Source organism: Phalacrocorax carbo, chromosome 1, assembly GCF_963921805.1.
Source record: "Phalacrocorax carbo chromosome 1, bPhaCar2.1, whole genome shotgun sequence".
NCBI classification, from domain to species: Eukaryota; Metazoa; Chordata; class Aves; order Suliformes; family Phalacrocoracidae; genus Phalacrocorax; species Phalacrocorax carbo.
In genome coordinates this window covers 217913746-217937997 of record NC_087513.1, presented here as the reverse complement: position 1 = coordinate 217937997, position 24252 = coordinate 217913746, and the positions used below count along the sequence as shown (strand labels likewise).

Genomic DNA, 24252 nt, shown 5'->3' with positions numbered 1-24252 from the left:
CCCAGCACTGCCCCACCGAGAGGTCCCTCTGCCCGCGGGGCTGCCGGCGTGTTGCCGTCACCACTCCCACAAATGCATCAGCATCTTGTGAGTTAGTTTTCACGCTCCCCAGTTTCACACCTCCCGGAGTTCCTCCTTTATTCAGAGGGCCTCCAGGACACAGCTTAATTAAATGACTTTTCCGAAAGCAAGCCAAGCTGCAGGAGTGCCATTTCAAGCTGCCAGCCCTGATGGAGGCTGAGGAACCTCTTTGTTTTCCCAGCAGGGCGGCAGAGGGTTGCAGCTCACAGTTCTCGGGACACCCGTGGCCAAAGCCAGCCTGGGGGCTCCCCGCCATGCGGTCCAGCTGGCAGAAAGGCTTCCCAACGCCTTTTGCCTCGAGGCGTGCAATCGCTGCCAGTGGCATCCCGCTATGGGTCAGCTCCGGGGGGGAGCTGGGAACCTAAAAAGCCACTCTCGCTCCAGGAGACCACGGGCATCTGCTACAGAGCGGAGATGGGGGCTGCTCTGGCAGAGCCCAGCACGATCCTGCACCACCAAATCCCTGTGGAGTTTCACCGAGCTGCGATATTTTTGTGCCTCAGCCGCAGTTTAAGGAGCTGGGGCTCGCCCCGGGGAGGAACCATGCCCTCCTGTGCGGAGGGCTGTAGCTAGATGTGCAAGGGTTCACAAATCACACAGCTAAAAGCATGGGCATAGACAAGTTGCTCTTTTCTGATCCTTTCCACAGTTTTTAAAAGAAAAGGATTTCTACTCCTCATTTTGTAGTTTGATGAACAGATACACCATGAAACAAACAGCAGGGAACACCAAACCACTGCCTCCTTTCCGAAACGCTCAGAGGTGACCTTTAATCAACCGTTTCCACAGAAATGCTTTATTCCTGATTTATTTCTTGTTAATTCCTACAAGCTTAATGCCACTGTTGGTGGGTCAGACTCTGATCTGGCTGTAGAGATATCAAGAAGAGGGGAAAGCCTGAGGGCTCCACGGGGACCTGCACAGCCTGTTAGCACCATCAGCAATGGTACCTTTACCGATACCTTCACTGGAAAATAACCCCTTCAGCAAGAAGCTGTAGAAACCACCATCAGGCCTCGGTGCTAACCCACATCCTCAGCGGGGAGGAAGAGCCATCGCATGCAAGACTAAGAAGGGATAATACTTCACCAGGCTGACTGCTCTGGAGGTTATCCTCAACCACACTGGAAATCCTGGAGCTTTTCAATAACAGGCACAAATCTTCCAGGCCGGCACGAGACGACATATTTTGATTTTTGCCTTAAAACTGCAAAGCAGCTGGAACAAAAAACACTTGGGCAGCATTAATAGTAGCAGCTCTCAGAAAATATTTTCAGAAATTATTTCTCAACCCCCCAGAAAAAAATTAGGGTTTATCCTGCATCTGTCTGTCTATATCAAGGAAAACAACAGCTTTTTTTTCTTTGGCTTACTCACACATTAATTATGTCCTGGCACTCTTACAAATCTAAAGATACGCATTGCTTAGCAGCTTTAATCCTGAATTATTTATCCCCTTCCTGCAACACAGAGCTTAACTTGACTAGCAAAGGGGCAGGCTGTTCAAACAAGCAAGCTGTTCATTTGTAATTCAGAACATTCTTAACGTTCTCGTGTTTATTATGTTTCTACCCTCCAAGAATAACAGAATTTCAGGTACCAGAGCTCAAAACCTGAAGGAATGAAACAAACTGACCTTAAAACTCTACCCTTTGGGGAAAAAGATGTGAGGAATACTACAAAAAGAGTGTTTTTTCATGCAAAACACGTGGCGCAAGTGTGTGTTGTTACCAAACATCGCCGTCCCTATCAGACTGCTACTGCTTCCCTTTTCTGAAGGCTGGCTGGGATCAGTAAAGCTGCCTGTAATCTCCAGGCCCTGGAGGAGGTGACGGGACGCCGCGATTAAGAGGACGTAGAGCTCCCTGGTGGGACAAAGTGCACTTAGAAGCGCCGCGTTCGCCTCCGTGGATCCCGCGGACAGCTCTTACAGCAAAGGGTAGCACCGTATATGCTCGCCAGACGAAGAGGCCGCCGCGCACGCTGGTGAGAGCGGCTTCAGGGAACGCTCGGCGGTTCCCAAAGTCAGCCCGCACAGATGTCCGCGAGGCACAGCGAGCTAATGCATTTTCCAAAGCGGAAAAAATAGGTTACTTAAAAATAGGTCCACAATCCAAACAAACAAGCATCCCAATACGATTTCATAAAGATAAAACAAGCAGGCATAGACAATTCACGTACAAAACCACGTGCAGTTATCTTAATTACTTCCTTATGTTCCTCTGATGATTTTCGTGTCGACTGTAGAGCACTTCGTCCTGTAACTGCCACTAAGAACAAGTATTTCACCTGCGCACAGCCATGCCGTCGCTCCCTTTATCACCCGGCTCCCCAGCCCCGCAGCAGGGACGGCACAGAAAAGCTCACCTCGACACACAGCTGCACCGACCCCACTCTGGCAGCTAGGAGGGTGATATTTATCTAGTTTTAGTAAGTTAAAAGAGTAATTCACGGGTAACGCTTCCACCCCGTGCCCAACACCCAGCTGCCAGGTGAGCCGTGCTGGCAGAACGCTGGGTTTTAACACACAGGCTCGGGGTTTGAGGCAGAAGCTTCTCAAGGCTCACATGGGCTGCAGCAGTAACAGAGCAATGGCTTTAATTAAAGAGTCCGTCGTCTACGCCTGCCTGAGGGCCGGCGCCAACTGCTAAAAGATGAACCGGAGTTATGGAGGTACCAGAAAATTAATCATGCAGGACCACAGGGGCTGATTAAAATGAAGGTAAGGGGGAAATTGAAGTCTGCCAGAGAGACCCACGTGGATCAGAGCGCACAGGCAAAGGCAGGCGGGTCAGCAAGACGGCCGTTGCCTACACACGCATAAAATATCTCTCCAACTCCAGAAGCAAATTAAAGTCCTCGGGGAGGGAGGTGGGGAAACAGAAGGTCCCGAAGGCTGTACTCTGTAACGGGGGGAGAGCAAAGAGGCCAAGAAGCCATGTTATTAATAGCACCTGACTATGATACAACGAAGGGTGCTCAGATCTCCCCCATCCGCGGGCCGGAGGGGTTCCCAGCTCGCGCTGCAGACCTTCACCCAAACAGCAGCTCAGCAGAGTCCCGTCTCCCGTTTCCAGCCCAGTCCCGCCCCAGCAGGTGTCCGCAGCACGGGCCGCCCAGGGAAAACACACCAAGCACCAAGGGGCCGATTCCAGCAGGAATCCCAGAGCTGCCCCGGTAAGAGCCACGAGGTCCCCCCAGCCTGCAGCCTGCTCTGCCCACTTAGGAGTTTAAGCTTTGTTTTTAAAGTGAAGCTAATTAATGAAGCAAACAGCTTTTCAACACTATAGACTGTGCAGTTAGGACTTCCAAAAACAAACACGAGGCCGGTTACATTCAAGCAGCTGAAGGCAGCCAAGCTCGGCACTGCATGTGGGCTCAGAGAATACAGCGGGACAAGTGCCACCGCCGGCGCCTTCCTGTGATCAGCGCAGCCTCCGAGTTAAATAAGCAGAAGGAGAATTTTGAGAAGCAGAGGGATAACCTCACAGAAAACCATTGCTTTTCAATCACCTGCTCATACACCTTCCTTTTAACAACCAGACCCATGCGGAACTATACCAGGATGCCCTTTTACTTCCCTTCCCGCACCGAAAGCCAGACAGACCTTGAAATAAAACTCACTGCACGATAACGCAGTTCCCCCTGCAGTGTCGGCCTAAAGCACAGCGTGCGCCGACAGACACCTGCCCCTTGCCCGGAGGGAGAGGAGGTGAGGGCACTCAGCAAGAAGAGAAATACGATGTACAAACATACACCAAGCAGCCCACAAGCCAAACACAAACTGAGCAGGCAACAGAAAAGCAGGGTTGTTTGGTTTTGGTTTGTTTTTTCTTCCTTTCTTACTCCCTTTCAGAGGAGGCACGCTGCATTTCACCATGACCGTATCAAAGCATCACAGACCCTGCCGGCCACACCGTAAGGGATGTCAGGAGGCTTCATCACACATGTATTGCTTTGTTCCCTCCTGAGAAGAAAGCACGGACAGGAGGATTGCTGCTTTGGACTTCCCATGCGTGCACACACGTATCCCTGCCTCACCCTAGGAAAGTCCAAGCCAAAAGACACAGTTTGAAGCAGGATATAAAGAAAGTCTGCCACGGTCTTATCTTTTTTTTCCTGTGGGGGTTCATTCCAGGAACACACATTTCGGGAGGAACCGAGTTACACCTTGCTCCGCGCCGGGTGTGATGGCACATAACCACGCTGCCGCGGACCGCAGGGGACAGCGAGACCAGAGCGAGGGCTTTGCAAGGTGTGGCCCAGAGAAAAGAGGATTCGGCGATGAAGACACCAGAAAAGGCTCAACAACCTCATTGAGGCTCTGTCTCCAGCCCCAGGCACCTCCGGGCCGTCAGGGTCAGGCACGATGCGGGGTTACCTGGATCCCTGCTCTGTGCCCCGACAGCTCAGCCTCCGCTGCCGACGCTTTCCAGGCGGTCAGCGTTCAAGTCAGGTTTTTCTCTCCCACTGGGATGCAGCGAGGACAAAGGCCACAAGTAGCCTGGAAAGTCTGAACACGAGCTTTATATGTGCTTGTGTCGGCACGACTCCTGAGAAAATGAACACCCCAGAGAGCTCAACGCCGCCGCTTCGCTCCAGCCCCACGACAGCAGGCGGCATCCCGGCAGCGGCACTGCGAGCTCCACCAGCAACGCTGCCCGCGCGAAAACACTACCTGGGAGGCACGTCAGGCATGAAGAAAGTTGCTGTTCAAAGTCATAAATAAATAAACAAGTAAAAAAAACACCAAAAAACCCCACCTCGCACTCTGATCCAGCTGAGCACCGCTCCAAGTTTCTGGGCCAACACAGGGAACAGAAACAGGAGGCAGGAGCCAGGAGCTCCCCAGCAGCGCTACCAGCCGCAACGCGTGCCCATCCAGCCCCGCTCCTCTTCCACACGAGGCTGCGCTCCGATACCAAAAGATGACAATTTCTCCATCTCTCAGCACGGTGATTCCTCGAGATGAGTTTCATTCCTAAATGAAGTAAAGGCTCTGCAATCCAGAGGTTTCCAATCAAGCTAGTGAAGAACATTGACTATTTCCTGGCAAAGCCTTCCAAGCATTCTCCAAAACTACTACTTCTCCCTGGCCCAGCCTGTAGCTGCTACTCACGTGTGCAACTTCCACCCAGTGGAAGTGCACACGTAGAAAGAATTAACTGCAGCTAAAGCTAAAGGCACAGTAGCAAAATCCATCTAGTCCTGGAGACAAGGACTCCTTTAAAAAGCATTTCATCGTAAAGCAAGAGACGCATAACAAGCCATTGTATTTCACGAACCCCTCCGGGGCTGTGGGAAAGACGGGGCTGCAAGCCTTATTACAGCAGGGACGGTGCGTCCCGACGAGCCGGGTCGCGCACCTCCGCGAGGCTGCGGTCCCGGGCAGGCTACAGCAGGGGTCGGAGGTTTCCGGCACACCAACAGGGCGGACGCAGTCCTGCCGTGGTTCTGCTTACACGGCACCGAGAGGTTAAGGAACATCAGAGAGCAGCCGGATCCACGGTAGCTCAATCAGCTGCCTGTACCTCAACACCGCGTTTACGCTGATCTCCTGACTTCAAATTATAAGACTTTTTCTAGAGGCAACCCATAAAAGCATCTTACTTACTGCAGTGGATGAAACCAGAGGCTCTGGCAAAGGAATAGAAGACAAACGTAGATTTTGGCATGATGGTGGGGGACAAACTTCACCAAACTGCACTAACACAATGTTTCATTGACAAAATAACTTGGTAGATAAGAAGTAATCACCTTGCAAGATTACTGCATCAAGCTTTCAAAGGACACCACTTAACTCCTCATTCTCTTCGTATGTCACAAGATTCCACTGCAATTTCAAAGTCCAAAAAACGGTCGCCTTCCCATCGAGAGATTTTGTAGCAAAGGATTAATTTTCAATAAACCCTGCATTTTAGAATGACAAGTATAGGAGCTCTCAACTGCAGCGCTTAGGCACAGCATCCTCATCCAGAAATATATTTTTCCCTCCCTCCCGCCCCAAATAAATCAATCACTAGTTAAAAGCTGACGGCTGTAGCCCCCCTTCACACTTTTGTTAAGCATTGATGTCCCTTGCTTGTATGCGTAGCTCAGGGCGCTACAGGCTTACATCGTAACTCTGACAACATGCATTCAAGTTTTCTTTTGATACCATCTTAATACTTTAATAACTTGTGTTCTGGTAACACACCGAACCCCCCCGGCTCGGGTAAGGATCCCAACTCAAACAAGAGCAAAGATGACTCCAGAAACCTTGCGATTGAGGAATCGAGACAGGGAAGCGGGAGACGGGCACAGCGAGAACACGGAAGGAAGGGAAAGAGGAGCCGCTGTGCCATGGCACGAGTAACTGCCAAACCCTGCCCTGCGCCACCATGGCACCAGAGGGGTCTGACTCATTTTCTGGGCAACGCAATCTCAGCACGCTACCCAGAGCCTGTCTTTTAACTGCTGCAGGAAAGAGAGACAGGGAAAACTCGCACCAGGATCCCAAATCTGCCTAAATAATGCCAGAACAGGGACCCAAACGAGACCCCCGACCTCCTCTAGCACAGGCCGAGCCTGGCAGATACGGCCCCGCATCCCTACGGATGTACGATCGCAGAAAGCGATCTCAATATAAAATGAAATGAGGCTCAGGGGAACTGAGACTTGTGCTACTTCCATATTACCATGCGGAGACAGCGCAGGTATGAATCTAGCAGAGCAGAGAGCCGTAGGTGAAAGGTACCACCACCATGAAGGGAACCAGGAATGAATCCCAGCCATCCAAAGCCCAGCCCCTGCACGGCCAGCTTTCCTTGGGTCTCCTACAAACACACCTGAAGCCCAACCTGAAGGTCCCCAGCGTAAGCAGCAGCAATGACACTTCACCGACCAGGCCCTGGCCTGCACAGGAGGCAATCACGTGAAAAATTAAGAAGAGCAGCCTCATTGATACCAGTTAACATGATTTAATGAAAAACAGGCTATCGAGCAAGCTTACTATTGTTATTGAGAAAAAGCTTAAAAGCTCTTGACCAAGACAGTTGGCGGTGCACATAACACTTTCATAAGACATGGCTTAACCCCAGACGACACTGATAAAGCCTGTTACCAACAGAGAAGTGAACAAAACCTGCATTAAATAGGTTAGGCCGACAGATCACAGCAAGTAACTTGGAAGATTAAAAAAACCTACCACCCGACGGCAACGTTCGCAGCGATGCCCACGAGGAGCCTCTCTTGCCCCTTTTAGGGGGGGGGTGTACGGAAGATCCCAGGGCTGGACGCTGCGGCTAGACAAATTCATGCTAAAAATAACCGCCAGCGGGTGAAAACAATAACGGCAGGGTGACTGTCAGCACATCCTGCGCAGTGGCCTCCTTCGCGACACCGTGTTTTCCTGAAACATGTGCTCTAGCACACAAACAGGCTGCCGGGAGAGTCGGGAGGTCGAGCACCTTTGGGGGTCTGCGCTACTCCGGGGGTCGGGCTGCGGGCCGTCTGTCCGTCCGGGCTGGGAAACACACACCACCTCCGCCTCGCTTTCTGTGCCCTGCGAAATGGCTCCTGCGCTTTTGAGCGTAACTGAACCTGAACCTGATAGAGGCAGGAAAGGACTAGAGACGAAGCACTCGGTAGCAACGCTTGCCTTTGAACAAGTCAAAGCCAGGAGAAAATCTGATTTTCCCTGGAGTTCAGTTACCAACTCTAACATTCCTCAGCGGGTAAAACTATCCATTTCAAACTCTCGCTTTAAAAAAAAAACCTTAGGAATCAGAAAGATACACTAATTCTTGATAAAGCATGCCGATGCATCCCTTGAGTGTGCACAGGAATCTAAGCAACCGAGCCTAACAAGCAAACACTGCTAAAACTCGCGCTTCTGCCCTCTACAAACACTTCCCTGCATCTCCTGAAAAATTTCACTGTTCCAGGGAGAAATGACTGGTGCTGTCGGTCTTTTTTATCATTAAAATCATGCCATGTGAAAAGAAAAAAACATGCAAAATAAACCCAAAAACCCCTTTAACTTTCAAAAATCCACCAAAAATGACCCCTTTCACTTCCAAAAATCCATCAAACACCCACCTCTGCTTCACACTAAGAGCCTGCGCTGCTGCAGACCCGTGCGCAACCAACGCAACCCTCATTTTCTGCTTCCAGGGAACACGTAAGAAAGAGTGTCATGTGCTATCTGAGGACATTCGCTGCGCCGAACTGCGAGCAACCGCTCCAAGAGCTAAAAAGCAAACGGCCAAGCGATCTCAGCGGGTGCGATCTCAGCGGGTGCGTTAACTTGAAGCTGCGTTAGCAGAGTGCAGCGAGCACCAGCAAACCTCCCAGCTACCCCAGCAACGGACACGGTGCGGCGATGCTGCGAGTTACCTGCATTCGGAGCGAAAAAAAAACCCCTTACTGACCGTGTTCACCTGCGCACTTTGGGTTTCAACCTGTAACCAGCTATTCCCTCGCAAGGTGCCATGTGCTGCTCTGCGGGCTTTTAAACCCAGGAGTAACTAGGCCATACCAGTTGTAAAAGACCAAGAGTAATGCAAAGTACCTCTTTTGCAGGAAAAGCCCACCTGTAGGTGATTTTATTACAGAGACCAGGTCTCTGGGCTGCTCCCTGCCTGCCCTGCGCTGCTCTGCCTCTGCTCAGAGAGAAGAGCAAGTCAGCAGCTGAATCACCAGAGCTGCCACACTTCTGCAGGGCCTCCAAAAATAACTCATCTGGAAATTCCTTGGAGGCATAAACCTTGCTTCATCAGGACTGCAGAGATCCAGTTTCCTTAATGGAGCAGACTGGACGTGAACTGGCCTAAGGATTTAGGATCGCGTGAAAAGAACGTAGAAGGCAACTCCTTGCGGAACAGCTAAGCGTGCGGTTGGTATTAAGAAAAAAAAAAAGTCATATAAATCATCACGTCACCGAGATGAGACAACCCGCCCGCAGGAACCAGACGCCGAGTTCCCGATCGCTCGGCTGATGCTGCGGCTCCAGGGACTTGCCCTGCTCCCACCGGCCAGCCGCTCCCCGGGCGCCCCGCCGACACACCGGCCCGGGGCGCAGCCGGGCACCCAGCCGCGATTAGGGGGCAAAGCTGCCCAGCGCCTCTTGGTTTGGGTTGTTTTTTTTTTTACCGCCCTGAACCGGCAGGTTTCCCCGCGTGGAAGCCTGCCCGGGTGGGACCCCGCGGGGCGGCGGCACCCATGCGCGGCCAGCTCTGCTCGCTGCCCCGCAGACACCGCACCCGCACGCACCTGCGCCGGCAGCGCTTCGGCCTCGGCGGCACTTTTCCCAAAACTCGCTTCGCCGAGGAGCCCGAAACTTCCGAAACCGAGTGTTTCTTGCCCCGCAGCGCCCCGGGACGCGCCGCGCTGGGGTTCGCCAGAAGCCGCGGGGCTGAGGGTTCCCGCTCCGCTGCCGACCATTAAAAGCACGTTTTATCGAGCGGGCTCCCAGCCCTGACCTCGGGGGCTGCCACAAGGACACCCAGCAGACACCAGTGCCCACCGTGGTTACACCAGTTCCCAGCCCTCCGCCGAGCCCGGCTCTGGCAGCGCCGTGCCTCTAAAGCCTGGCTTTTCCCCGGGGGGGGGGGAGAATCCACCCGAGTCCGGAGGGACTTGGGCTCCTCCTTTCTCTTTTGCTGGGTTTTTGGGGCGGCGGGGAGGGAAATAAGGGGGAAGCAGGACGGTTGTTCGTCGGGGCTTTGCTACGTCTCCCTTTCGGGGCTGAGCCCCGGAGCGGGGTGAGGGTGGCTGGAGGCGCGCCAGGGCTGCGGGACCCTGGGGATCCCTCGCCCCCAGCCCACCTGGCCTTAAAAAGGAAATAAATAAAATATTCGGCGCTGGCGTTTTCTGGACACACCGAGTCGCGATGCAAAGGAAAAAAATAAAACCAAACCTCACGGCAAAACACTCTCAGGAGCAAAGAGCTGGAGGCCGCCGCGCAAACAGACGGGGGTTATTTGGGGTCCTGGGACCCCTCGCCTGGGGCACCCGGGGTGTGGGGGGGGTGTCCCGGCCGGTCTCACCTGCGATGGCGGTCTCGTCCAGGTGGGAGCCGGGGGGCCGCTCCCCCCGGCCCTGCTGCAGGAGGAAGCCGCACAGGACCCACACGAGCAGCCCCGACCGTAAATCCATCCTCCGCTTCCCCCGCCGCTGTCAGCTCCTCCTCGGCATCGGCGCCGCCGCCGGGCCCAGCCGCTCCGCTCCGCCCTGCCCCGCGGCCCGCTGCGGGACGGCGCGTTAACCCCCGCTGCTCCCGCCCGCTTCCCGCCGCACCGGGCACCCCCCCGGCCCCCCGCAGTGGTCTCTCCCGGGAGAGCCTCCTTCTCCTCCTCCCCCCCCCGCGTCCCCCCCCCCGCAGTGGTCTCTCCCGGGAGAGCCCTGCCCCCCCCTTCCCCCCGCAGTGGTCCCTCCCGGGACAACCCTGCCCCCCCCCTTCTCCTCAGCGGTGCTCTCTACCGGGACACCCCCACTTCCCAGCCTCCCCCCGCTCCGCTCCTTCCCCCCCGCCCTCTCCGGTAGCTGTCTCTCCCTGGACACCCCCTCCTCCCCCGACGCGGCCTCTCCCGGGACACCCACCCCCCCCCCCGCCGCCCGTAGCGGTGGTCTCTTCCAAGCACGCGCCCCGCTGCGCACCGGGCCCTGGCGCCGCCGCCGCACGCTCGGTGACAGGGGGCGGAGCCAACCGCCGCCGTGCGAGACCTTCCGCGGGGCGGGGCCTCCACGCCCACAGGCCAACCAGCGGCGGGGAGATGGCCACGCCCCTCCCGCTTCCCCCCCGGCCGCCGCCGGGCTCCCCGCGCCCGCCGCTGAGCCGCAGCGACCCCTGGCGGGCGCAGCGGGGCAATGCCCAGGCTGGGCGCGGGCCGCCGGCGCGGCGCGGAAGCTAAGCAGGGGCGGCCGTGGATGGTGCCTGGATGGGTGACCAAACTGTGTACAGTTCTCCTCCAGCCCCGGGGAAGGCTTGTCAGAGCACCCCGGCTCATCGGGGCACCCCAGCTTCTTAGAGCACTCCGACTTGTCAGAGCACCCCAGCTCATTAGAGCACTCCAGCTCATTAGAGCACCCCAGCTCATTAGGTAGCGCATCCTGGCTTCTTAGAGCACCCTGGCTCATTAGAGCACCCCGGCTCACTGGAGCATCCTGGCTTATCGGAGCACCCTGGCTCGTCAGGACAGAGCCGTTTTGACACCTGATCGTGCGGTTGCTCACAGCCAGGCCCAGGCCACCATGATTTGACACCCCCAAGGGCTGCAATGCCCCGCCGGGGCCACGTGCTCCCAGCAGCATCATCACTCATCAGCTCTGGACCTGAGCCATGGGGGCCCGAGGCCACGAGCGCCCAGAGCCTGCGGCGGGGGTACAGGAAGGCCACAGGCTGAGGTTTCACGTGTCCTTTTCCCTCGGCACCAGGGCTGAAAACGAAGCTCCCTGCAGGGATCGGATCCGGCCCCAGAATAGCTCCACAAAATAGATTTTGGCCGGAAGCAAAATCCCATCCCGCTCTGGCCCTGCTGCTCCGAGGAGCATCACCCTTGCCCCTGGAGCCAGTGCCTGCCAGCCGGGCAGGACCCCACGCCGCCGCCCCGGGCATGCAGGATGGGGGGCACCAGGCGGTGGGTGCCAGGGAGGAAAAACAGGGGCTGCCCAGTGAGGTGAGCGGGCAGCACCCCGAGCCGCAGGCAGCTGCCAGACTCATTTCCAGGCAGACGGTCCCTGATTGGGTCCCAGCCCCAGCCCCCCGTGCTGGCGTGGGGGAAGATGCTGGGTGTGGGCAGGGGGGTCCCGCACCTGCAGACCCCTCCGTGGCTCTGGCACGCGCCAGGACGAGGACAGGGACAGGCGTGCTCGCTCCCCAAAGAACAGCCTTGCCTCCATCCCCGGGCAGCCGCGTCTCCCCCACAAGAACCTCCTGCCCCAGGGACCCCCCTGGGCTGTGGGTGCTGCTGGGGGGACCTGGCCCTTGCAGAGACCCTCACGGCACCTGCGTCTCCTCTGTCCCTGACCCAGCAGGACAAGGCTGTGCTCGGGGCGCTCTGCCCCTGCAGCAGCCCCGGGGCCCTGCTGTTCCCCTTGGGGTGCAGCAGGGTGGCCCCGGATGCGCCCCCCTCCCCCGGGGCAGCTGGTTCCCACTTTCCCCTCACCTCATCCCCATCTGTCCCTACCCGGACCCCGAGGGCAGCCCTCGGGTGGGGGCTGCCATCTCCCCTGTCTGCCCCCCACCCCCCGTGCCCCCAGGGAGCCCCGGCTGTGGGCGGTGGGATCCCCCTCCCCTCAGTTCAGCCCCTACCCTGCGGTAAGGCTTCCCCAGAGCTCCCGCCCGCCCGGGCTGGCAGGGGGCTACCCCAGCCTGCCCCGCCCCCGCGCCCCCCGCGCCCCCCCCGTCCCGCTCCGGGCGGGGCGGCCCCGGGGCGATGCCGAGGGGCGCAGGGGGCCGCGCTCCCCCGGGATCCCCCGCACCCCGCCCCGCGCTCCCGAGGGCAGCCCCCGGCCCCGGGCAGGGCCGAGGAAGGAAGCGGCGGGACGGGCGGGGCCGGGCGCGGCGGAGGGAAGTTTCTCCGTGGGACCGCCCGGGGCGGCGGGAGGAGGCGGCCGCAGACTTCCTCCTGCTCCTCCTCCCTCCTCCTCCTCCTCGTCCTCCCTCGTCCTCCTCCTCCTCCTCCTGCCGCTCCGGCCCCGCGCCCGCCGCCGCGCCATGCCCCGGGGTGAGTGCGGGGTCTCCGCCGGGCGGGGGCCGGGTCCCGCTGCCGGGATGGGGGCACCCGGCGGGGGGCGGGGGGGTCCCGTTCCCGGCGGTCTCGCTGCCGCGGGGTGCCGGGTCCCGCTGCCGGGGGGTGCCGGGTCCGGGTGGGGGCGGCGGGAGGAGCCGCCCGCGGGGCCAGGGCGGGGGCGCCGGCAGCGGGACCGGCCCGGGGCGGGGGGACACACATGCTGACGGGGGCTCGGGGCTAACGGGGTGCGGGGGGTGCCGCTCCAGCCGCCCGCCCGGGGAGCGGCCCCGGGAGAGGAGCTGCGGGGGCCGGCGGCTGCGGGACGGGGCGGGGGCAGAAGCGGCCCGGCACAGCCCGACCCCCACCCCCCACCCTGCGGGGTCGCGGCACCCCCCGGCTCAGCACCCACCAGCACTGCATCCCCCGGCTCGGCACCCATTGCATCCCTCGGCTCAGCACCCACCAGCACTGCATCCCCCGGCTCAGCACCCACCAGCACTGCATCCCCCGGCTAAGCACCCACTGCATCCCCCGGCTCGGCACCCACCAGCACTGCATCCCCCGGCTAAGCACCCACTGCATCCCCCGGCTCGGCACCCGTTGCACCCCCCGGCTCTGTACCCACTGCACCCCCCGGCTCTGTACCCACCAGCACTGCACCCCCCGGCACCGCACCCACTGGAACTGCACCCCCGGCACCGCACCCACTGCACCCCCGCCATGCAGCGGTCACACTACCGGCACTGCACATGCAACACTGCTCACTGCATGAGCGGAAGGGCACTGCACGCCGCGCCGGGCACTGCACGGGCTGCACTGCACGCCAGAGGGCACTGCGCTGCCCCCCGGGCCCGCTGCGCTGCCCCCCGGGCCCACTGCCCTGCCCGCTGCCCCTGCTGCGCACCAGGTACCCCACTGCACCACCCAGCACGCACACCGCAGGGTTCTGCACCGTGCGCTGCACCCACTGAAAGAAAGGTTGGGCGCCGCACTCTGCGGGGCACTGCGCGCATGCTGCACTGCATGTCATTGCAGACACGTGCCCGCTGCGCCCGCTGCAGCACCCGTGCGTGGCACCACGCTGCACACACCTTGCAACATGCCCCTTGCAACAACACGCTGCACGTCCCGTACACGCTGCAAGGCTCGTTGCAACGCTGCGCGCACTGCAGCACACGCATCGCTTGCGCACGCCATCACGCGCTGCAACACAGGGTGCAACGCTGCAACACGCTGCAACAGACGTGCTGCAGCACGTGTTCAGCAGACGTGGCACAGGCACCGCCGTGCCCGTTGCACGCTGTGGCGCACGCTGCGGCGCTCGCGTTGCCGTGCGCTCACACACCACAGCGTGCTCGGAGCTGCGGGGGTGGCACGGTGCAGCAGGGGAGCAACACCAGCCCTGCTGTGTGACGGGGCTGTCCCTGGGGTGGGTGGTGGGCGCTTGTTGCTGGGCCACCCCCGGGGCCACCCCAGGCCCCCCCTGCCGGGCGGATGGTGAGTCTGTGCTGCAGCCCCGCAACTCTCCTTTTGTGAGCTCGGGGTCACCTCTGGAGAGGCTTCGGGGAGCCCTCCCCTCCCCTCCTGGTGCGGGGTGGTGGGGGGATGCGCCGTGTGTTGGTCAAACGCCAGCTCCCGATTTGGCTTGTGCCACCTCTCTGTGCCGTCCCGCCGCCGGCTCGCTGCAGAGCAGGGGCACACGTGGGTCCCCGGGTGCCCGGGGGAGACGTCGGCCCTGGGAGGGGCACGGTGTGGCCATGGCGCCGTGGGTGGGTGCATGGGCTGGGGTCCCGCTGGGCTCCCTCCTCTTCTCTTGGTGGAAGAAGCAGCTGCCGAAGGGCCGATGGTGGCTTGCGGGGGCACCGTCCAGCCCCCGCCGCCGGGGCTGAGCTGCGGTGGGTGTTGTGGCTCGGGTGGGCAGCGGGGCTGGCGCTGCGGGTGTGGGTAGCCGCGAGCATCTGCGGGCGCGGGGGGACTGCTGGTGATGCTGGGAGGCGCCCGAGGCCGGCACACCTCATGGCAGCAGCGGTGCCGGCCAGCGGGCGCAGGTGTGGTGCGTGCCCTGCGTGGGCTGGGGGCCGGGGTCGGGCGTCCTGCGCCCAGAGCTTTGCTTTGACCGTGGCCTTGAGAGGTGCCGACTGGCCTGGTGCTGGCGTGGCCGCCTGTCAGCGTGAGCTGTGCCGGGCTGTTTTCTCACCCTGAGGCCATGGAGAGTGGCCTGGCTGGCCCCATCCATCCCTCCTTCCCTCCCCCTATCCATCCATCATCCCTCCACCCACCCACCCACCATCCCTCCGTCTGTCCCAGGATCCCCCCGATGCTGGCAACCGTGTCTGACTGGGAGCAGCCCTGGCCGATGCCGGCCCCATCCCACCGCTGGCTTGGGGAGGGGGTTTGCTGGCCAGGGCTGGCCCCGGCTCAGGGGCTGCTGCTGCAGCATCACCCCGCGGGGGTCTGGCGCCTGCTCCAGCCCTGACTTTGGCAGCGCCTCGAGCAGGAGGCCGAGGGTCGGGAGCAGCCACGGACGTGCCGAGGGGCAGAGCGGGACCTGGCGGCGGAGCTCACCGGCCCGGGAGGGAAATAAAATGAGGAAATTAGTCACAACAAGCCTGCAGCTGGAAAATGAGGAAAATCAAAATCCTCCAACTCAGCATGGAAGTTATTTTAGCTGTGACAGCAGGACCCAGGGGTACTGGTGACAGTGCACCTCGGGGCATGTCCCACAGAGCCGGGACCCCATCTCGGCCACGCCGGCACCGGGTCCCTGCTGCGGCTGTGGCAGAAACCACCCCCGTCCCGCTCCCACTGGTGTCTGGTGCCGGGCCAGCGCGCTCGGCCCCACGGGGTCCCTGCACAGTATTTATAGATTCTATTAGTTTCCTCTTTCTGCTGCTGAGCCGGCGGCATTGCTGGGGGGGCCACGCTGTGCCGCTCTCCCCGGCAGAGCAGGAGCGACCCCGGCCATCGTGGCTGCCGATCCCCAGCCCCGCGTTGGTCTGCGCCGGCCCGTCTGTTGGGGATGGGGTGACTGGGGGGCACGGTGTGGGGCGCAGCGTGGGCCGCGGCGGGGGATGCTGGGGCTGCTGCGCACCGCGCGCCGTGCGTGGTTTGCGGAGCACGGCGTGGGGCGCGGGGCGCGCCGCGTGCGGTGCACGGTACGTGGTGTGGGGTGCAGGGTGCGCAGAGCGCAGCCCGCGCGGCACGCTTGGCTTTGCTTTGGTCAGGTCGGGTCAGGTTTGGGTGCTGCAGGGGCGGCTGCTCCTTGGCGGAAAAACCCAGCGGGGGGATGCCCTGGCTGTGAGAGACGGCGAGCGGGTTTTGCTTCCCTTTTCTGCTGAAGAGATGAGTCGCTTTTCCCGTCCCGGGGGGTAGCGATGGGGCGGAGGGAGGTTATGGTGCATCATCCACAGCCCCGCTCGCCTGCCCGTGCCCTCTCTCCCCAGCACCCCAAATCCTTGCCGAGCACCCCAGTGGCACGGAGGGTGGCCGGGGTCCCGCTGCGGTGGGGGGTGCTGAACTGTGCAGAACCTCCAACCCGTGCTCTGACTCTTCCTCTTCCTCCTCCGGTTCCCCTCCTGTGGGGCCAGGGTGTAGGGCTGGGGAAGGGGCAGGCACCTCTGGTGCCCCACACGGGCTGTGCCCCTCGGCCCCACGAGGCTGCCTGTGCCCCGGCATCTCTGGGAGTGGGCAGAAGGGGTTAAGGGTGCTGCTGGCCACAGAATTCCCGGGAGAACAGAGCTGCCCTTGTGCGGGCAGGGGTGCTGGCAGTGGGCAGGGGTGCTGGCAGCGGGCAGGGGTGCTGGCAGCGGGCAGGGCAGGCAGGCAGGCAGCACACTAGGGACAGGGCTGTGCTTGCCCCATGTCCCCTGGCGCCGCAGGCCAGTGGCTGGGGGCTGCAGGACCCTCTGTTCTCATGGTGTCGGGATGCTTCGGGGACCACAGGCTACCTCTGGCCCCAGCCTGGCACTGCAGGGATGCCGCTGTGCATCCCCCAGCCCCGTCCTGGCTGGGGGTCCTGGCCCCTGTCCGGCACGGCTCCCACCTCCCCTCCTGTCGTGGGGGGCAGGCGGGCCAGCGGGGCTGGAGCCCACGTGGCTGCGGGTCCCCACAGCACCCCTCATCCTTCCCAGGCCGCCGAGGGAGGCTGGGGCTTTGGCAGGGGCTGTGGGGACGGGTCGGGAGCATGACCCGGGGGTCAGAGCCCCAGGGGCTGCAGCTGGAAGCGTTGGTGTGGCAGAGGGGCAGCTCCAAGGGGGGCTGGAGCCAAAGCCCTCCTGCCGCCCACATCTTGCCCCCTTCCCTGGCTCCCAGGGAGGGATTCGGGGTTTTGGCTGCTGGTGAGCAGTTCGCCCTGTGCATGCAGGTAGCACAGCCGTGCCTGTGGGTGCCCTCGCCGTGCCACTGGAGCTGGCAGTGCCCGTGGTGCCAGCGACGGCGAGAGCAAAAACAGGCCTGTGCGAGCACCCAGATCCCACCACAGCCCCTCCATGGGCAGCGTGTGCCCCCACGTTTGCTGCTTGCCAGTGGCAAGCCTCAGCCCACGCTGGGGTTTCACAGCCCCAGGGGCCCTGGGTCATGGGGAAGTGGCCCCCTGCCCGCCGCCTCCGCCTCCTCTCCTCCTTTTCCCCGTAGCAGTGATGCTCTCATGGGCACGAGCGTTTCCACTTGTGCCCCATCCCCTTCGTTAGCAGACCCGCTGACTCAGGCCGGGTGTTTCCTGGGATAGATGCCCGCTGGGTGCCAGCTCACCCCGGGGCGTCGCGGCCCCACGGCCGGTTTGGGGGTGTGGGGTTTGAGCTCAGAGTGACCGACGCACACCATGTCCCACCGTGGGTCTGTGGCTAGTGCTCGGGGACCACCCTGCACCCCGATGGATAGGGAGCTGCAAGCAGTGGGGCATCACTCCATCCCTGTGTCCCGGGAGAGCCGCCCCTCGCACCCCGCCTCTGGCTGCAGCGGCTTCCCCGTGTCCCCCGCCGGGGCCGGCTCCTGCCCATCTGTTCTGCTGCCAACATTGTCCTTGGCTCCAGCGGCTCTTCCCGCCCGTGTCCTTCCCTGGATATTTATAGACCGCGCCGGACTCTGGCTGCATCTCCCCCGGCTGCTCTGCCAATGGGGTGTCCCCAGGACCCCAGTACTCCCTGGGGTGCTGGGGTGCCCGGCAGCCTCTCAGGGTAGCATGCTGCCCCCATGCCTCCCTAACCTGGGGTCTGGGGCTGCTGTAGGACCCCTCTCACTCCCACCTCAGCTGGGTGACCCTTGGCTGGCACCCGGGACCCGCTGCCCCAGCCCAGGGGGATCCCCCGGTGTCACGCCACCAGCCAGCCAGTCCTGACAGCCGAGGGACCCCAGCCTGGGGGGCACCGGGGACCCTCCGCCGAGCCCCGCCGTGTGCTGCAGGATGGCTGCCCAGCATGCACACAGCTGCAGGGACCTTGGGGTGCCCACAGGTGCTGGGGGCAGCAGGAGCCTGGGGGTGCTAGGGGGCTGCATGCCTTGTTGGGGGTTCACAGGGCACCCTCGGGCACTGCAGTGCCTTGATGTGGCTCCTGCTTTGGGGTGCTGCCCCTCGCCCCCCTGGCACCCCTTCCACTCCCGGCCCTCGCCACCTATCGCATCCTGCACCCCCGCGGCCCCTGGCACCCCCCGGCCAGGTCCCCCCCAGCGATGTCCCTGCAGCGAGGACGCCGCCTCTGCCGGTTGCAGCTCCAGCACCTCTGGGTTTGGGTGGTTTTAAACCCGCCGCATGCTCCCCCCACCCAGCTGAGCCCGGTGCCACTCAGCGCACCTCCCGCCCTGCCCCGTGGGGTCCCCGGGGACACGGCTGCTCCCCAGGGCCCTGCGGGGGGGACTGTTTTGCAAAGAAAACGCAAGACTGGGATTTGGAAATAACCTTTTGGTTTTGGGTTGTTCTTTTTCTTTTTTCACAAAGTAAAGCCCAGTTTGGGTTTATTTCGGCCAGGGAGCGGCTGGCTCCGGCTCCCGGCGACCCAGCGCCCGCCGGCATTTGGCTTGGGAAGAGAAGAGAATATAAATCTAAAATAGGAACCCAAATGGCTTTCCAAGAAAATTCTTATTTTTGCCATCTCTTCTTCAACCTGATCTCATCAGGAAAGGAAAAAAAAATCTGCTGCAGGACCGCCAGCTGTCCCAGAGGGGCTGAGGAAGAGCGGGGCAAGCGGGGTGGGTGCCCATGCACCCCAAGCCTCGCAGATGATGGGGGGAAACAGGTTGAAACCAGGTCAGATAGGTCCAAACTGGGTCAGCAAGGTCTCAGCTAGCTCAGTCAGGCCGCAAACAGATTCCTGCCGTGATGCAAGGAGGGCGGCTGCGTCCTGCTCTGGGGGGCTGGCCTGGGGTCCCCCCCCCAGCCCCAGGAACCCTGGCCAAAGAGACAGTGTGGCTGCAGGACAGAGAGGGCATGGGGGCCACGGGGTGCCGCGTCCCGTGGCCCCACTGCTTCTGTGGGTCCTGCCAGTCCCGCCAGCCCTTGGCAGCTGGGGGCAAGCAGGGCGGCCAGGGCTGGGCACCGGCACCGGGGCGGTTTGGCCGGGCAGGGGCCGGGGGTGCTGGCTGCAGCCACCCAGCGCTGGGGGGGCGGCGGGCGAGGAGCCAGGGGCAGCACCCGATGAGAAACGAGGGTGCGTTGGGCATCGCAGGCGGTTAGTGCTTGGCCTGAGCGGGGCAGCCCCCACGGGCCGGTGGGACCCCTTGGTGGGGGCCGAGACGCCGGGGGTCTCCCCAGGGGTTCCCTCCCCAGCACTGTGGCTCCCTCGTGTCCCCACGGACCCCTCGTGTCCATGCAGTGATGGAATGGGGCAGCGGGGCGGCAGTTACAGCCCCCGTCGTGGGTGACCGTCCCATGGAGGGAGCTCGGTCTCCCATCACCCTCGTCCAGTTCCTTCTCCCACCGCCCTGCTCCTGTCCCCATCATCCTGCTCCTGCTCCCCCTGCTCCCATCGCCCTGATCCTGCTCCCACCCCTCTCCCACCTCCCCAACCTCACACCGCTTGCTCCAAGCCCCGCAGACCCCGTCGGGGGTCCCGCTGCCTGCTGCTGCCTGCACCGTCGCTGAGCCCCCCCACACCCTGGGGCACCCCGGCCGCTGCGGCTTGGCGTGAGGAAACCCTCTGGGCTGCATTTGCGGCCAAAGCGGGGAGAAAAAACTGGAGGCTGAAGGCCTGGTGTTCGTTTGTGACCCGCCCGGCATCCCACGCCGTGCGAGCAGCCCCGGCGCTGCGGCGGCCGGCTTCCTGCTGCGGGCAGGCGCTGCCTGCCATGGCCCCGCTGCTCCCCGACGCTGTGGCCCCGTTCACAGGCTGGAGACCTGGGGATTCCCCCCCAACCCCCCGCCGTAGAAGCACTTTTGCAGTGGGGAAACTGAGGCACGGCGCTGCGGGGCGGCTTCGGCAGCGTTCGGGCCGGGCCCCCGGCTCGTCCTGCCTGTACCCGGGGGTGCAGCGGTGCAGGCAGGCAGCCAGGCAGGGCGGGGGTCACGGCGCACCCGGCCCCGCCATGGGCAGGAAGCCGGGTGTCAGGGCGGGAAGAGGAAGAGCGACTTCCCCATCCGAGGGGGCAGGGTCCGGCCCAGCGGGGGCTCAGGGTGGGGGGCATGGCCCCTTCGCCCTTCCCAGGCACGCTGCCTTGGCCGTGTAGCCCCGGGGGACGCTGGGGAAGAGCGTTTCCCCCCAGCCTGGGGCTCTGAGCCGACGCGGCATCCCCGGCACCTCCGCTCCCTCCCCATCGCTGCGGCAGGTGAGCTGCGTGAGCCGCTGCCCCGGCCGAGGCAACCCTCCTGCTGCAATAAATCCTGCCGGGCAGCTGCTGCACCGGTGGCCGGAGCCCCCCACGGGTGGGCACCCTCCCACGCCGGCACCCTGCGGTGCCCCCGCGCCTCGGCTCGGCAGCGCCTGGCTCCAGCCTGCAGCAGGAAGGGGAGCAGGATGCGGCCCTTAATGGCAATTGCAGAGGGAACCTGAGGAAGGCAAACAGGGAAACGCGCGCCGGGCTCAGGGATAAACACAGCTGCTGGGGCGGACGTCAGCCCCGAGGGGCCACGCCAGCCGCTGCTCTCCGGCCCGGCTGCGGCACCAGCCCAGCCTCTGCCCCATCGGGGCCGGCACCAGCCCTGCTCTGTGTGTGCAGCACCAGGGCTGGGCATGTGGCAGCAGCCCACACGCTCCCACAGCCCAGATCTGCCCTTGGCTGCGTGCCCTGCTGCCCTCCATCCTGCACCGGGCTGGAGGCACGGCATGGCACGGGAGGGCATGGCATGGCACGGGAGGGCATGGCGTGGCATGGCATGGCACGGCGTGGCATGGCACAGGAGGGCATGGCACACCATGGCATGGCACGGGAGGGCATGGCATGGCACTCCATGGCATGGCACAGGAGGGCACGGCATGGCACTCCATGGCATGGCACAGGAGGGCATGGCACACCATGGCATGGCACAGGAGGGCATGGCGTGGCACACCATGGCATGGCACAGGAGGGCATGGCACACCATGGCATGGCACGGGAGGGCATGGCATGGCACGGGAGGGCATGGCGTGGCATGGCATGGCACGGCGTGGCATGGCACGGGAGGGCATGGCGTGGCATGGCATGGCACGGCGTGGCATGGCACGGGAGGGCATGGCGTGGCACGGCATGGCGTGGCACGGGGCGCTGCGGCAGCCTGGCTACCCTGGGAGCGCAGTCCTGGGGACGATGCCGTCCCCGTGCACGCCAGTCACGGTGGCACATGTGTTTGCCCTGGATCAGGGATTGAAGTTCCCCGTTGGGGGGGGTCTCCGTGCTGCTGCGCACCGTGGGGTCTGTCAGGGGGGCACGCCTGGCTGGGAAGCTCACCCGGACTGCGGGATGGAGGGTGAACCGAGTGTGAGCTGCCCCTCTGCACCCTCCGGGTGTCCGAGGTGGGGGGACCGCGGTGACCCCAGCCCTGGCACGTCCCCCTCCCCTGACCTTCTCCCCTCCCTGCAGGCTGCTGAAGGGGGACGCGAGGGACGCCAAGCCGCGGGGATGCAGAGCATCAAGTGCGTGGTGGTGGGCGACGGGGCAGTGGGGAAGACTTGCCTGCTCATTTGCTACACCACCAACGCCTTCCCCAAGGAGTACATCCCCACCGTCTTCGACAACTACAGCGCCCAGAACACGGTGGACGGAAGGACTATTAACTTAAACCTGTGGGACACGGCCGGCCAGGAGGAGTACGACCGCCTCCGGACGCTTTCCTACCCCCAGACCAACGTCTTCATCATCTGCTTCTCCATCGCCAGCCCGCCCTCCTATGAGAACGTCAAGCACAAGTGGTACCCGGAGGTGTGCCACCACTGCCCCAGCGTGCCCATCCTCCTCGTCGGCACCAAGAAGGATCTGAGAAACAACCCCGAGACCATGAAGCGGCTCAAGGAGCAGAACCAGGCGCCCATCACCACCCAGCAAGGCATCAGCCTCTCCAAGCAGATCCGCGCCGTCAAGTACCTGGAGTGCTCGGCGCTCAACCAGGAGGGCATCAAGGATGTCTTCACCGAGGCGGTGAGGGCCGTGCTCAACCCCGTCCCGGCCAAGCCCAAGAAGCCCTGTGTCCTCTTGTGATGGGGCTGCTGGTGACCAGCGAGAGACTATCCTGCCCATGCCCCGGTGCCCCCCAGAGCCCCCCTGCCCACGCCAGTGCCTCCCAGAGCTTCGCTGCCCACCCGGGGATGGCGGGTCCGGGGCCGCCAGCCTGAAGCCGCCAGCTTTAATAATACAGACCTGATTTGCACTAACTGGCCGTCTGCCCCGGGGGCAGCCGGGCTCCCCTAGCCCCGTGGGACCCCCACCCCGGCCCTGGCTGTCAGCGTTTGCTTTTGGGCGAGCCTCTCTGGTCCCGGCACAGAGCAACGCTTCCTGAGAAGGGGATACCCAGGGTGGCTGAACCCCCGTCTCCTGACCTGAGCACCCCACAGAGACCTGCCCCCCCACCCTGAGCACTCCATGGGGACCTGCCACCCCCACCCCCTGCACCAGCGCGGCTGCACAAGGCATGGGGGGAGGTCCTCAGCCCCCCTGTGCCAGCCCCGGCGCTCGGCCACCCCCGAGCATCCCCCTGCCCCGGTGCTGGCACGGCCCCATCCTGCCATGGGGTCCCGGCAGCCACACTGGGGGTCTCCTGGGGGGGTTGCTTGGGGTGAGCCCAGCCTGGTGCAGCATCGCCGGCTCCCCGGGGCCGGCGCTGGGGGAGTCCAGCCCTGGTGAGAGCGGAGCCGGCTCTGCCAGAGGCGCGTGTTCCCACGCCGGCCGGTGCCGGGGCTCTGCAGGGCAGTGGGACTTGCCTGTGTAACCAGCCACTCCCTGAGTTGCTTTTTCTTAAATAAAGAGACCTGCCCAGGCTGCCCGTCTCCTGTGGTCTCCCACGCGCCCCTGCCTTCCCTGGGCACGGGGACACCCCTGCAGCCACCTGGGGGTACATGGGTGCCCCCATCCTGAGCTGGGCCAGGACCCCTCGCCCTGCCAGGGCTGAGCCGGGAGTGCTGGTGGCAGCGCCGCTGCCTGCTGGGGGGTCTCGGCCAGGGGCAGGGGGGGGCTGTGGTTGGGGTAAGCCCAGGGTGCCCCTGCCATGCCAGCCCCAAACCCCGGCCAACCCCATGACCACTCGGGGCCTGCGCTGAGCTCCCCTGCGGGGGGCTTGTGGACATTGCAAGGGATAGGAATGGGGACATTGCTGGGGTGGGCACAGGGGGCTGCAGGAGTGAGGTCCGCTCCCTGGGAGCCCCCCCCGGCCATCCCAGCTCCGGCTCTGCCCTGTCCTGCTCCACTCCAGAGCTGCAGGCAGAGGCCAGAGCCCCGTGTCCCTGCGCCCGGGGTGTCCTGGGGGGACACCGCAGCCAAGCGCTGAGGCTGACGATGGCGGCAGCGAGGGACCGGCAGCACTCCTGGATGCTCGGCCGCGCTCGCCAGCCCCCGCGGGCCGCCGGCACGTGCTAGCCGGTGGCCGGATCCGGCGAGGCCTGGCAGGGCCCCCGCTGCCGCGCAGCACACGGGCCCCTTGTCTGGCCCCGGAGCCTTCCTGCAGGAAGGGCAGACCCGGCGCCTGCCACAAGCCGCCTTTGTTCCCTGCTGCCATTTCCCGGCCAGAGCCGGGGGGCCGCTGGGGGCTGGCGTGGGCGACGGTGCCGCGAGGCAGGGTGGCTCCGGCCACGTCCCGTCCCCGTCCCTCTCCCAGGGCCATGCCTTGGTACAGCATCCCAGGGGCTGGTGCAAAGCGTGGGGACCCCCCCCGGACCCCACAACGCTGGGATGTGGCCCTGGCTCGTCCCTGGGGGGGCTGCACGCCGGTGGGCTTGCAGGTCCCACTGCACCGAACCCTGCTCCCTCCATGGGGGATCCCCACGGGCACATCCTGCTCCCACTGCACGGCCCCGTGAGGGTTGTATCCCGCTCCCACTGCAGCAGCAGGATCTGGCCTTCATCC

The 24252-nt window shown here is 63.1% G+C and overlaps 2 protein-coding genes across 11 annotated transcripts in view; one reads left to right on the top strand and one right to left on the bottom strand.

Moving 5' to 3' along the window:
- STIM1 (stromal interaction molecule 1) overlaps positions 1-10316 on the bottom strand; it is a 103676-nt gene extending 93360 nt beyond the window's left edge. For all 8 annotated transcript variants that reach the window (XM_064441640.1, XM_064441642.1, XM_064441641.1 and 5 more), the window contains exon 1: positions 10110-10316. In XM_064441640.1, the coding sequence (XP_064297710.1) occupies positions 10110-10218 (109 nt within the window). In that variant the 5' untranslated portion in view covers positions 10219-10316. The remainder of the gene's footprint in view (positions 1-10109) is intronic.
- Positions 10317-12658: 2342 nt separating this feature from the next.
- RHOG (ras homolog family member G) lies at positions 12659-23171 on the top strand. 3 transcript variants are annotated; one of them, XM_064441639.1, is made up of 2 exons: positions 12659-12788; positions 21780-23171. In XM_064441639.1, the coding sequence occupies exon 2, from the start codon at positions 21819-21821 to the stop codon at positions 22392-22394; it is 576 nt and encodes a 191-aa protein (XP_064297709.1). In that variant the 5' UTR covers positions 12659-12788; positions 21780-21818; the 3' UTR covers positions 22395-23171. The 3 variants fall into 3 exon arrangements, with proteins under 3 accessions (XP_064297709.1, XP_064297708.1, XP_064297707.1); XM_064441638.1 differs by lacking the exon at positions 12659-12788 and adding an exon at positions 14668-14689; XM_064441637.1 differs by lacking the exon at positions 12659-12788 and adding an exon at positions 18724-20549.
- Positions 23172-24252: the final 1081 nt, after the last annotated feature.

Bases quoted from the DNA above. Each gene is read 5' to 3' on its own strand.
- RHOG (XM_064441639.1), top strand. From the start codon at position 21,819: ATGCAGAGCATCAAGTGCGTGGTGGTGGGCGACGGGGCAGTGGGGAAG.